This window comes from Telopea speciosissima, chromosome 10 (assembly GCF_018873765.1).
Source record: "Telopea speciosissima isolate NSW1024214 ecotype Mountain lineage chromosome 10, Tspe_v1, whole genome shotgun sequence".
NCBI lineage: Eukaryota > Viridiplantae > Streptophyta > Magnoliopsida > Proteales > Proteaceae > Telopea > Telopea speciosissima.
In genome coordinates this window covers 58559655-58572549 of record NC_057925.1, presented here as the reverse complement: position 1 = coordinate 58572549, position 12895 = coordinate 58559655, and the positions used below count along the sequence as shown (strand labels likewise).

Sequence of the window (12895 nt, the reverse complement as noted above, 5' to 3'; positions counted from 1 at the left end):
ATATAACCTCTCCTGCCTAGTTTAGAAACTTTCACAAATATTAAACATATCATCTCTTAGGTATAATTGTCTATGATGGGGATCAAGAAAGGACTTGAGTTGTCTAGTTGGACCAAGTTTGCTAAAACAGACCAAACTTTTTTTGAGTTGTTTCCAGTGGCTGGTATTTGAAACCACTTGACTGGCCAAAACTGAAAAGGTGTAACATGGACCAATGGGCATTCTCAGTTTTCAGTTGGTGTGAAATCTGAATGGCCCAACTAGAAAAAGATGTAAAATTGGAACAGCTCCAAGCTCCCATGCATTCCTAACAGATTGGTATTTCAGATGTTTCCAGCCAATGCTTTTTCGGAAATTCGCTATCACACCCATCCAGAAAAGCCCTAAGAACCTCCTATCAGTTCATTGTTTTTCCTCTTGCAGTACTTGGGGAAGCAACAAGTGATACAACTGTTTGTAAACCAATCGGGCAAATCAATTTGTTGTTTGAATTTGCAACACAAAGGGGAGAACAGAGTTCGTAGGGTCTTCAAAACTGGCATACATAAATGTCTGAATTCTTGAGTTTTTTCTTTTGGGAGGGGGGGGGGGTGTTGGGAAGGGTAAAATGGGAAGTGAAATAAATAGTTCCAGGAGTGCTGAATTGATCCTTCTTTCCTTCCAAGCACTAGATCACACATACTTGGTCAGCCATGGTATCTCACTGCTGCCCATCAGTGAAAATGTAACATCATCACTGCAATGCGGATGTTAGGAAGAGAAAGAGTTTAAAAACAGGACTATCTCAACGCAGAATTGGATGGCAAAGGGTATAATGAGAAGTGAAATAAATAGTTCCAGGAGTGCCGCATTGATCCTTCTTTCTTCCAAGCACTAGATCACAAGTACTTGGTCAGCCATGGTATCTCACTGCAGTCCTTCAGTGCAAATGTCACATCATCACTGCAATGGAATATCATGAAACATCCAATTAGGCTCATTATATGAATGATAACTACTCAAGAAAGCAAGAAATATCCATGCAGCTTTTTTCAGTTTCAGAGTTGGACATGTATAAGATTTGTTTCCTTTTCTTTCTATTCCTGAATAATATCTAGAAACCACCCAAACATAAATCAGCAAAAAGAGCAGTGATCCCAATAAAAATTGTTTGGAATTGCTATGATGCAATCCAAATTCAAACCAGTGTACATAGTTCAACCCTGAGGAAGGGAAAAAAGAGATTAACGGGTTAGACCAAGAATCACCACCTACGAGGACTGTGCCAACTTTAACAAGGGAGTTTTCATTTAATCCCCCTCCCCATGCTGGCTTACTAGGCTCAACCCAAACCCTGAAAGGATTAAAGAACCCTAACCAATAGATGTGGGTCAAGATGGGGCCGGACCCACTTCTACCTGCATCACTTTTTTTTTCAAAGTTGGTATAGAGACTTATGGCTGAGTGGGGCCTTAATTTGAATATTTAGGTAAAGTTAGCTAACCTTGGAAAATTGAGCTGCAACTTCTGCAATCTATGCTTAGCTCCCGATTCGCATAATATGATTCTGCATTCACCAAGCTTGCATCTGTAGAAGGAACCAACAAATTAAAAGAGCTCAATCTTCTGCTTTATTGTTCAGTAAGATTATAAAATGGGTCCTAGGCAGTCCATCTAAAGCTTTGATGACACCACTCCCCATTCCCATCTCATCAGCATGCAGATAGGGCCTCCCTTTGGCTACTTATCACAATATGTTATATTGCTTAAGCAAGCAATTCCATTTCCAATACCTGCGTTGGCCATGCGATCATTGCCATGGCTTTAGGAACCTGGACAGAGATCTTAAGATGGCCCAACATCCCAAACTAGAAAACCTTGTCTCAGTAAAATGAAAAATGGGCTAGGCCACCAACCCATCTTTCACAATGTGGAAAATAAGTAAATGAGCAATTATTATACACATGCTTACCCAATTTTCAAGAGCATATCCCATCCAGGAAATTCTTCCTTGTTGCTTGTACAGAGACGGGAAACCGTTGTTGCTAACTGCAATACCAGAGAGAGAAAGAGAGAACAAAAAAGAAACACAGCATTAGACATGAGTTTCTAACACCTCAAAATTCAAACTAACCCTGCAAGATTTTTCTGAAAACACAGTAATTATGTTAAAGCTATGTTTGGTTCCTTGGAGTAAAAACTCTCAGCTTGGGGAAGTCCTCTGATTCAGTTAGTCTTTTAATTCTTATTAATTGTAAGAGGCATTCTCCCTGGTCCAATGACAAGTCAAGTAATCCCTAGATGTTTGAGACAAGCTGCCATAGATATGTCAGTTCCAGCTTGGATGTCATTTGCTGCTAATTTCTCACTTCACATTAGTCTTTCCGATAATGGAGGTCCATCCTAACTCATGATATGAGCAAAAAGAAAGTGCACTTTTAAGTTTTAAATTTCTGGAGCCCCAGGATTCCAAATGGAAAGTATAAGTGATGTCAGATCATTTCACAGTTATCTCATACTGGAAAAGCTCAATTAACAAAAACAAGTAGGAAAGGAAAGCTCAGTAAAGTAGTAAACTGACCTCTTCAAAGGTGGTTTCAGCCATTCCAGTTTTGTGGAGTTCATGGACCATAGCCACCAGAAAGATCTTACTCAGTTTAGAACAATTCTTCATTACCTACAACACGAAATGCAGATAAATGTCAAAGAGTATTCTGTGAAAAGAATGACACATCCATTTGTATCAAAAGAAAACAGCCAAGACCTTCAGCAAACAACTAAGACAAATATCTGTGAAAAAATTCCAGGCTTACAGGCAATGATCATGAAACCACTTTCCATGGATCCCAAACGTTCTTTCCTTTTTCTGTTGGTGTGGACTGGCACCAAATTTTGGAAAGGAGAGTATTTGAGGGTGTGTAATGTAGAACAGGATCAAGTAAGAACCACTCTACAGTAGGATCGTTATATAACCATGTCAGTTGGCTACAGCAAAGATAACAGCAACAGAAGCGGACAAAATAAGACTGAAATTAACCAGAAAATAACCAGCAGCAGATTTAGTAACTCAGAAACTCAGATGGACCTGGGGAACCAATCGAAGTTAGGTCTTATTGGGTTGAGTGAACTTTCAAAATCTCAGCTACAAGTGATGGCTAGGTGCATCAAAGGAAAGGTTCATTGAGGGTACTTCAGCCTCCAAATATCATCAACAACTAATGGATGGATCTGGAGATCAGAGAGCTTGAAGTTTCTGCAATAAAACTCAGATCGGCAGGTGTTCTAGAGCCTCAAGTTGTATAATAGCAGCAACTAATAAGAACTTGACAGGCTTGATTCAGGTCTTTGAAGTATACTTTCACAGTGATTAGTTGCAGTCACAGAAAATAGTACAGCAGTGTTGATCAAGTAGGGAAGGGAGGAGAAGAGACGATAGAAGGAGGTAGGGGGAATGGGCCTCTCACCCACAGCTATCTCAACTGTTGCAGCATAGGGGAATACCCATACTCGATGGCTACTTGGCCTGCAGTTTCTTTTCTCTCAACTTATCTCCTTACAATAGGGGGCTTATTAATAGCTTAGGCAAGCTTACAAAATAGAAGGTAGAAAATAGAAACTTCCTTAAACCAAAATAGAAGGTAACAAATAAGCAACTAATGAAAAATAGAGACTACCAAGGCTTTATAGATCCAGCCTTCTAAACAAGCAAGGAAACAAAAATAGAAACAAACTGATAGAAACTATCTACTTTCTAGAACTGAAAATAGAAACTAAACAATGGCAACTTTAGGATAGAATCTTTCTCCACTCGATGGGCCCACAAAATCCTCTAAAAGATATCTCCACACAAGGAAAATATGGGCTGTGACACTGTTCACGTGAACAGTGTTTTGGCCTCTTTCTCTTGGCCCTTCTGGAAGACCTGCTGGGCTGGTTCGATCTGATCCAGTTCTGGTCCATCTGGAGCTGGTTTGATGGGCCTTGGTTCTTCTGGTCAGCCGTGGGATCTACATCAGTGTGGTACCCCAAAACACACAATGTGTCTTATGCATTCAGGGCATAGCGGCACCCTTGACTGGCGTCATTCCCGGACCTAATAGCAGATGGTGGGCTGGGCCTGAATTCAGCCTGGAACGGACTCTAATTTTTTTCTTTGAGCTGCTCCCACACACGATCGGTGAAGAATAAAACACAACTCAGTGGTTCGCACCCACGGGTATCAACCAGATCATTTTCAACCATCTAATCCATACAATAGATTCCGAGCTTCTTCTAGTTTTAATAGGTTTTCTTTAGCTATCATCCAGAGAAACTTCTAAAGAAATAGTCACAATCATCGATTCAAACGTAATCGTATCCTGACTATTTTATGTGAAAACCCTCCAATGACTTTCTCCCACCCCCCCCCCCCCCCCAAAAAAAAAAAACCCTCCAATGCCATGAGAGGCATGCTCATCAAACGGGATATCACAGATTCACAGCTCAAATGTTCATCAGGATTTTATTTTCTAACGTGATTTAGTTGGAACATCCAATGGACCCTTTATTAGAATCAGTAGACAAGAATGGAAAGAGGGAAGTTGTGGTTCAGGCTTGATATGTTAATCAAAAACTCACCTGGATATGGGGTGCCTGGAACATTTCCTGTATGGCTGCTTCAACATCAGCCATGCCGATGATGGATTTTGCTGGAAATTGGAAAAAAAATTACCCTAGTCAGAAAAAGTTCTTACCTCAGGTGCTAAAAGATTATGCTTCTCAAAAAAAAGCTTAAGCTGAAAGCTAATAGTATAAGAGGTCTCACATTAAACTAAATAAAGTTGAGAAATGTTTAATGGTTCAAACTAGAGTTTAAATAAAATGGTGAAGATGATGTTGTCGTAAATACAGGAATGAAAATCACCATTTGCTTGTGACATTTGTGGATAACCATGATTAAAAAACATGGGATCTAGGCTATGCTAAAATTAATCACAATAATCTTGATACTTGCAGTTAATAAATTTAATGGACACCAGGTGTAAGAGTGCTGTACTTTTATCATGATCAGAAAGCTTATGGTTACTTAACCAAAGGTCCAAAGATCAGGTGATTCAGGCATTATTTGAACTTCTTGTGGCTAGGTTATGGGTATAAAAACCATTGCCAGGATTTTAAACATCATAGCTCTATCCCAGTTAGAATGGAAGAAACCTAGAGATCCTATTCTAGTCATTTGCTAGTCTAAGAAAGAATCATTTTCTTCCTTTTTCTGCCAAACTTGTCTGTAAGTAGCACTCTAAGGAATAACTTTCATAGACAACCTAAGACTAAAAGATTGGAGTTGCATTAACGAGAGTCCTAGTCACATCTTTCACTTAAAGCCCAAGTGAAAGTTTGCATCATATGTGCATTAGAGAACATGACCAGACACTCTATAGATACCCCTTATACTATTTGATTTTTTTTTGGGTAAGAAAACACCACAATTCTATTCTATTTGATTTGGGTAAGAATTAATTTAAATTTTAAATTTACTAATTTGTATCTACCACCTAAGAAAAATTCATAACTTGGTACTGCAGACTGTAGGAATGATTTCTTGCTTGCATTATGCTGACTCCTGCAATTAGAAGTTAGAACCAAGGGTTGTACCTATCAAGACCAATCCGATATGTATCACATGGTTGTTTGTTCAATCCACCAGTAATGTCAAATTTTTGCAGTGCATCAGCCTATCCAATGTGGATTTTATCCCCTGTTTTTGGTGCAATTACAACCTAGAGCAAACAATTCCATAGACAATTCTTTTTCATCCACCCTATTTATTCTCTAAGCTCCATATTTTTGTTTAATGTCAATTTTTTATTTTTTCGGTAAGCATCATTATCCTATTTATATTATATTTGTGGTATGCTATTCAAACTCCAAATTCATACACAGGCACTGATCACGAAGTAAGATGCAAAGACCACTATCAGATGAACAGTAAGCTCAGGATGGTTTTCTATATCCCTTCTATTTCTATGGGCCCATAAACTCCAAATCATTAAAAGAGATAGGAACCTCCAGAGTGTATCACCCCTTCAACTCAAGAAAAATTTCATTTTCTGTACAAGAAAAGATCTTTTTTTGGGGGGGGGGGGGAGAAGGTGTAACATAGTTTATTCCAATTTCAGATAAGAGAGTAGTCCAAAACCTAGAAAGGGAATATGTTGTGTATGGAAGGAGAAGAATAGAATCAGCATCTTTGAGCAACAGAAGCAGAATTTAAGAATGCAAAAGCCCATAGAGATATATTGAGGACACCAGCTTTAGCTGCAATCCAAGCAAGGAATTGAACTTGGGAGGGGAACCCTTAAATCCATAATATTCAGTAAGAAGGGAGGGATGATTATGATCAAAGACAGCTTCCCATTGAGCCTTAACAGAAAAGAGCCCAGATTCACCTCTGCACCAGATTTTCCTTTCCTGTTGATTCACGAAATGATAAATAATCTTCAAATTGTGGCACTCGATTACCAATAACATCCCTAATAACCACCATCAACTAGTTCTATTATATCTCATTGTTTGAAGACATGTAATTCCTCCCCGTAAAAACTTTGATTATGAGGTTTCTTGATGAAACCCTAAGAAATCAGGGTCCTTTCTTGATTATCTTCCATCATTGGAATTATTTCCTTGAATTTTTCCTGTTCTAACTTATGAATAATATTAAAGAACAAAAAAAAAAAACACACACACTTATAGATAATATAAAACCATATGTTTTAAAGTTCTTATGCACCTGAGGCAGCAGAATCAGGATGAGAGGATGACTTCTTGAGCCGATAATCTGCAAGTTCTGCTGCGCGCCTACATATTTCCAGGGCACGACGAGCATCCCCTGAAATAGCTGCTACCTGAGTTCATGTAAGACATTGTAAACATGAATTTAATAAATAGTTTATTGAACTTTTCATGATACATTGATTAAAACGTTTATAAGGATAAACATCAATGACATCATCAACAACAGATAAACAGATGATAATTATATGATGAAACAAATACCAAAAGTTCTGACCTTTCTTGATGCAAATTCTATAGCTTGTTTCTCAAATGCATCAATGCCTTTCAGACGACTTGAAATGATTTCTTGCAGCTGTCGATAATTATAGGGGCCAAAGCACAGCCTTTGAATCCCCATACGACTTGAGATACGAGGAAGCAACTTCTCTGGAAGATCCATGGTATTAGCTATGCCTGCATGTTAATTGTAGCAAAGACAACAACATAATTTTGTTAAGCGTTGAATCATGAAATGGGTTGGCTTGGAAGAAGCACGATTAGAGTTGAAAGTTACCTATTACAACCAATTTGGATTGTGGCTTCGTAGGCCAGTCAAGGATATTATACAAAACCTGCAAAGCAAAAATAACTGTTGTCAATGAAAATGCTTCTGAAACCTCACTCTAAGGCTCTGTTTGGAAACCAAGAAAAGAAAAGAAAAAATTCAGACAAATTGAATTTGAGGTGAGAGATAGACACATAAATCAATCATTGTGTCATCATAGTTTTTGACTTACTATGTTTTTCTCTTTTTCTTTTCTTGGCTTCCAAACATAGTCTTAAGGGAAAATGGTGTCTGTTTGAATCTCAACTCAACTAAAAAAAGCCTTATCCCAGCTAAATGGGTCAGGTACACAAATTTTGTTTCACTATTCAACTCTATCGAAGGTCATATTAGTTGTTAACCTATATCTCTTTTCACCACTCCCATGGTGATTTTAGGCCTACCCTTGTTTTGACAAAAATTAAAATGAGAATTGTACAACAAAAATAAAAAAATTTACCGACTGATTTCTGGTTACAAGAAGGTCAAGCTCATCAATTAGTAGAATACATGGTTGATTGTCCTCTTTCCCAGTTCTATGACCATCTGAAAATCTCTCATTCAGCAGGTGGAGAGCCTTTTTCCAACTAACCCTGTGTCCACTTAGTGCTTCATATACAACCTGCAAGTGCTCTAAGTCAGACATCAAAGAAAATGAGTATTGACTTCGCACAAGAAACCAATCCATGATCGCATAACCACAACTTACCCTGTAAACATTCTCTGGCGAAGCCAACTTTAGACCATTAATCTCTACAAAGCAATATGGTTTTATACTTCCTGCATCAACTTCAAACCTTAAATTCCTCATCACTCCAAGAACACTCATAGTCTGCGGTTGAAAGCAGATTGATTGGGTGAACAAGTAAAGACTTGTTTAGGGAACAAGAGAAACAAGAAACGAACACTATGACCCTTTTAGAATAGTATATCAAGAAGCCCACCTTGCCAGTTCCAGGAACACCATGGATGTACAAGCAGCGTCCAAGACACTGATCTTCACAGATGGCACCTTTTATAAATGCAGTTATCTCCTCCATTTCCCTGTTATATAAGACAAGTACTCATTAAAAAACCTGATGTACATATGGTGAAATGATCACGATCCCAATGAATCGAGCATACTTATTCCTGCAAGGCAGAGACTTGGGTAAACTTGACAATAGAAGGGCTGCTTTTGCTCTCTCAAGTTCAGTTGGCTTGTGACATCTCACATGCTCGGGTATTTTCTTCGCCCCTATCCTTTGGAGGCCAAATATCCGCCCTTTCCGTGAATTCTGGCATATATAATTGTAAGCATTAAACTCCAAGAAAGCTATAGTTGAATGCTACAAAAATTAAAATTTGGAAAAGGGAACATACCGCAGCCAATTCATGAGCTGGGGATTTTCTAGGCAATGAACCCTTCACATTCTTCTCATCGTATTCCAGTTCTGAATCAGAACCTGAATCCTTACATAAATCCCAATCTTCATCACTACCAGCTTCTCTGCCATCCTGTAAGGAAGTAAATTGAATAATTTGAATTTCAAATTCAAAACGAGTTTCCAAGGAAAACCCATCACAACTTGAATTCATATTCCATATACAAATATACTTTATAGGTCTGAAAGGCCTACCTCTTCATTGTTATCAATCTCTGCAAGGCGCTTGAAACTGTGCCACTGAACATCATATTCATACTCACACAGAAAAACATCATCTCCTTCACAGTTGGCTTTAGCAAACTCCTTAGGAATCATAGCATACAAATGCCGAAGTATGGACTCCATCTGCAAATTGAGAAATCATTGACATTTAGCAACTTGAACACAATAAAAGATTTGCTTGTCTTTTCCAAATTAATAAACAAAGAGTAGGAAATGTCGCTTTTCTGTTGAGAGTTCTCTTTCTATAAAACCCACTCAACAGAAGAATCAGAAAGAAAGTTTCATAATTAATTGTCATTTTATTATTATATTTTAGTTACTGATATTATGAAGAAAATGCACAAACTACCAATGGTTCAGGAGAATGAAGTCAATCAACCTGATTGGGGCGTACCCAGTGCACAAGGCTCCCGCCACTGCGGGGTCTGGGGAGGGTCATAATGTACGCAGCCTTACCCCTATGCTTTCGCAGAGAGGCTGTTTCCAGATTCGAACCCGTGACCACTTGGTCACAATGGAGCAACCTTAACCATTGCACCAAGAAGTCAATCAACCTGATTCCAAGTGAAAATTGAGGCAAGATAGTCCTGGGATTAGATGCTCATTTCTTAGGCAGTAAAGTTCACTGGAACATTAAGAAGTAGGAACATCGGCGCCAATAACATTCTCCTGTTATTATTTCCCCACAATAGGTACAATATTACATCCTTCAATTGCACATCAGAAGTGAAGTACATACCTTTAGGGTGTTCAATTTTGCATTAGAAATGCTTACGTAAGGTTGTATGACCCTTAAATCAAGACTAATGACATAGGAGTTCAACAATGTCGCTTCTCTACTTTCACTCTTCATATATCACACACATTCACTGCGTTCAATATTTCCCCACCATCCCTCTAACTTCTTCGCTGCTCCTGGAAGCAAGTGCCATTTTCTAAAATGGGAGATTCCAAATTGCACATGGCTGACTACTTTGCTAGGAATTATTTTAGATTTCCGCAACCCATAAATAGCTCCTTCATTTCAACCATGAAATGGTAGGTAGTCACCATGTACAGCGCCCAGTTTAAATCCTGACACTTAAGTTATTTTCACATTTCTCTGAGGTGATATTACATCAAAATGTCAAGCATCTTGGATTTCATTTGCATCTTTGAGAATAGAATACTCGCAAATCAAATCATGAGGTTCTGTAGAGATACATAGGAAGCCCTGCATATCCAAATAAATACTTCTATTCATGGAACAAATCTGTTTTCTTTGATCCAATTCAGGAGTAACATACATTCCAATGGATACAGTTGACAGACTTTTATTCTGATGGGAAGAAATCTGTGCCTCTATGTAACCTGAATTTTTGTATCAACAGGAAACATAAATTCACATTTATATAACCTTTCACAGAGGAAAAAGTGGAAAGAGTCGAGAGAAAGAGAGAAGTAGAGCAGTAGAGGGAAACATATTAATCACCTCAATGTCAGCATAATCATTCGTGACATATAGCTCTCTCCTTAGATTATGCGGCTGCCTTCCAGCAGCAGTCTCTTCAGGAATTATGTACCAGCGTCCATGAAACCAATAGCTACCATCTGCTTCTTTCCATATTCTGGTAACAGTACCACAAATGAGATTTAACGTACAACAAAATCAGAATAAATTCTATAACGTCTTCCAACCAAAGCATCTACCTTTCAATTCGTGCGGCCCAAAGATCACTTGAGAGCAGCTTCTCCCTCAACGTTCTACGCCGTTTCTTCCCCTTGGGAGGGGTTGGAAGCTCAATCTTCTTCCCCAATCTCTGAGCTTCGCATAACCTACAAATCCAATCCCCTTCTGGAACCTTCTTCAACGGTGGCTTCAAACATTTGAGATGAAAACCGCCCAAACAATCATCGCATTCAATCATCAAAGACTTCCCGAATTTAAAGCAGATCCGACACTCTTCCACCTCAGGATCTTCATCGTCTGAGCTCGCATCCTCTCTCCTTTTTACATAAACGTCGTCCCCAATACTGAATTCTCCACCATCATAAGAAACCTTCTTGTAATAAATACGCCTCTTCGCTGGTCGTAAATCGTTAACCTTCTTCTCCGTCTCAAATGTAACAGTTTTAGAAGCTCTCGATCTCGTAACAACAGTCTTCACCTCATCAGATCTCTTCCTTCTCTTCGGTTCCGAGCAGTCGGGAGAAATCGGAGAAAACGAAGCTCCGGGTGAAGCTTCATTGATTCTCTGTCTCGATCCTTTGTTCTTTGGAGCGGAATTGGGAGTTTGTGGAGTATCGTTTTTGAATTTTTCAACGAGAGCAGATGATGGTTTCAGATGGGTTTGGGGAGTGACAACCAAAGAGGACCGCCGCGAAGATCGACGAGGAGCGACGGTTTCCGGCGTCGAAGGGATCGAAATGGATGAAGGAGACAAGGGTTTTAGATTGATACCAGAAGGTTGTTTTGACTTGCGGGGTGTTTCGGCCATGGCCCTGCAGATGAGCTGCTAGGGTTTCTAGGCTTTGAGAAGAGAGAGAGAGAGAGAGAGAGGGAAAAGCATGGACGCAGTGCGCATTTTTCTTCTAATCACCGTAATGATGAATTTGGCGGGAAACATTCCATTGTATAACATGGTTTAAAAATTCCAACTCGGATCGGTCGAATCGTCCGATTTAATATCGGATTGACCATTGTCGATCCCTATTCCAACAGTTCCAGTGTGACCGATATGGGAGTTCAGGAACCGCAAACAAAACCTCATTACCCAGTGCAGTGCATCTTACTTGAGAATCCAACCGTACACCCAACATTTGAGAAGATGAAAAGACACCACTGGCCATGGTTTAATGGCTGGATTCTCAAGTGTGGTACACTAGACAGTGCACTGTACTTGAGCCGATACAAATTCTGTTCTCTAGCGAGAGCAAAAGCTATTTGATGTCTGTTGTGTAAAGGGAAATGAGAATATGAGTAAATATAGAAAAGTAACGAAAGTGATAGCAATTAATCCGTTCCACTGAATTTGATCGGGGATCTTACATGCAATGGATGCTATTAAGTGAGGTACACTGCACTTGAGAGGATAAAAATCCCATAAATCATATAATTATGCTAGAAATATAATTAAAGGGCAAGGGAATGCTACCTGGTAATGTAGCGCTTGCATCAGCACAGGGGCCAATACGAATGCACAAAAAATAATCAAATCAATAGGATTGAAATTTTTTATTTCATAGGGGTCGGGGGGAGAATTTTTATCACCTGTGGTTCCCCTATTTGGTACGGTTTGCTAGTGCCTCTAATAAAAGGGGGTGGACTTCACCCAGACACTAGTGTGTTCGGTTAAGGGATGGAATGGTCATTTCAACACCCCTATAAGAGGAACCGTACAACTGTACCGGTCAAGGAACCTCAGGGAATAAAGGTCCGGAGGAGATGGCGGTACTTTTGCATGCTCCTATGTCTAGGTGTCGTAACCACAACGAGGTAGTCTTATTTTAGATAACCTCCTTTTTCCCATAATTAAATAATTAAAAAAAAAGAAGGATTAGGTAAAAATATCATATACCACTGCTAGAAATATAACTAAAATATAATAAAGTAACTCTAAGAGTGTAGCTCCTACACAAGATATATGATGGCACGAAATGATCACCCCATTGCATGAAAGAAATAAGATATGAACTGGGAAACTTGAACCCAAGACCTTCAGGTAGTAATGCACAAGCTACCAAATGTACTAGCTATGTACTTGTTCATAAGTGGTTTTGATAATGATATAATGAATAGTTACTTTCAAATTATTTTTGAAATTTCTTTTAAACTCATGTTTTAAATAATTTCTGAAAAAAAAAACAAGAGGCAATTAAATGAAGGTGTCAAGTTATAAATACATCTAAAGAGGTGTCATTCAGACACGTG

At 38.9% G+C, this 12895-nt stretch overlaps 1 protein-coding gene and 1 non-coding gene across 2 annotated transcripts; both read right to left on the bottom strand.

Moving 5' to 3' along the window:
• Window positions 1-624: 624 nt before the first annotated feature.
• Window positions 625-11551, bottom strand: LOC122641880 (origin of replication complex subunit 1B-like). Its single transcript, XM_043835198.1, has 16 exons — window positions 10675-11551; window positions 10457-10592; window positions 8956-9108; window positions 8699-8833; window positions 8462-8613; window positions 8281-8380; window positions 8046-8168; window positions 7797-7958; window positions 7307-7364; window positions 7028-7206; window positions 6749-6863; window positions 4597-4667; window positions 2561-2656; window positions 1952-2028; window positions 1484-1567; window positions 625-942 (listed from the first exon to the last, which is right to left on the bottom strand). The coding sequence occupies exons 1-16, from the start codon at window positions 11460-11462 to the stop codon at window positions 879-881; spliced, it is 2493 nt and encodes an 830-aa protein (XP_043691133.1). The 5' UTR covers window positions 11463-11551; the 3' UTR covers window positions 625-878.
• Window positions 8971-9048, bottom strand: LOC122644427. Its single transcript, XR_006330356.1, has one exon. It is a non-coding gene; the product is annotated as a small nucleolar RNA snoR28 (small nucleolar RNA).
• Window positions 11552-12895: the final 1344 nt, after the last annotated feature.

Excerpts from the sequence above, each read along its gene's own strand:
- LOC122641880 (XM_043835198.1), bottom strand. The coding sequence starts at position 11,462 with ATGGCCGAAACACCCCGCAAGTCAAAACAACCTTCTGGTATCAATCTA. Across the intron at positions 4,668-6,748 it reads TCCTGATTCTGCTGCCTCAG|CAAAATCCATCATCGGCATG; the intron begins GTGCATAAGAAC and ends TCCAATTTCCAG. Across the intron at positions 2,657-4,596 it reads TCCAGGCACCCCATATCCAG|GTAATGAAGAATTGTTCTAA; the intron begins GTGAGTTTTTGA and ends TTCGTGTTGTAG.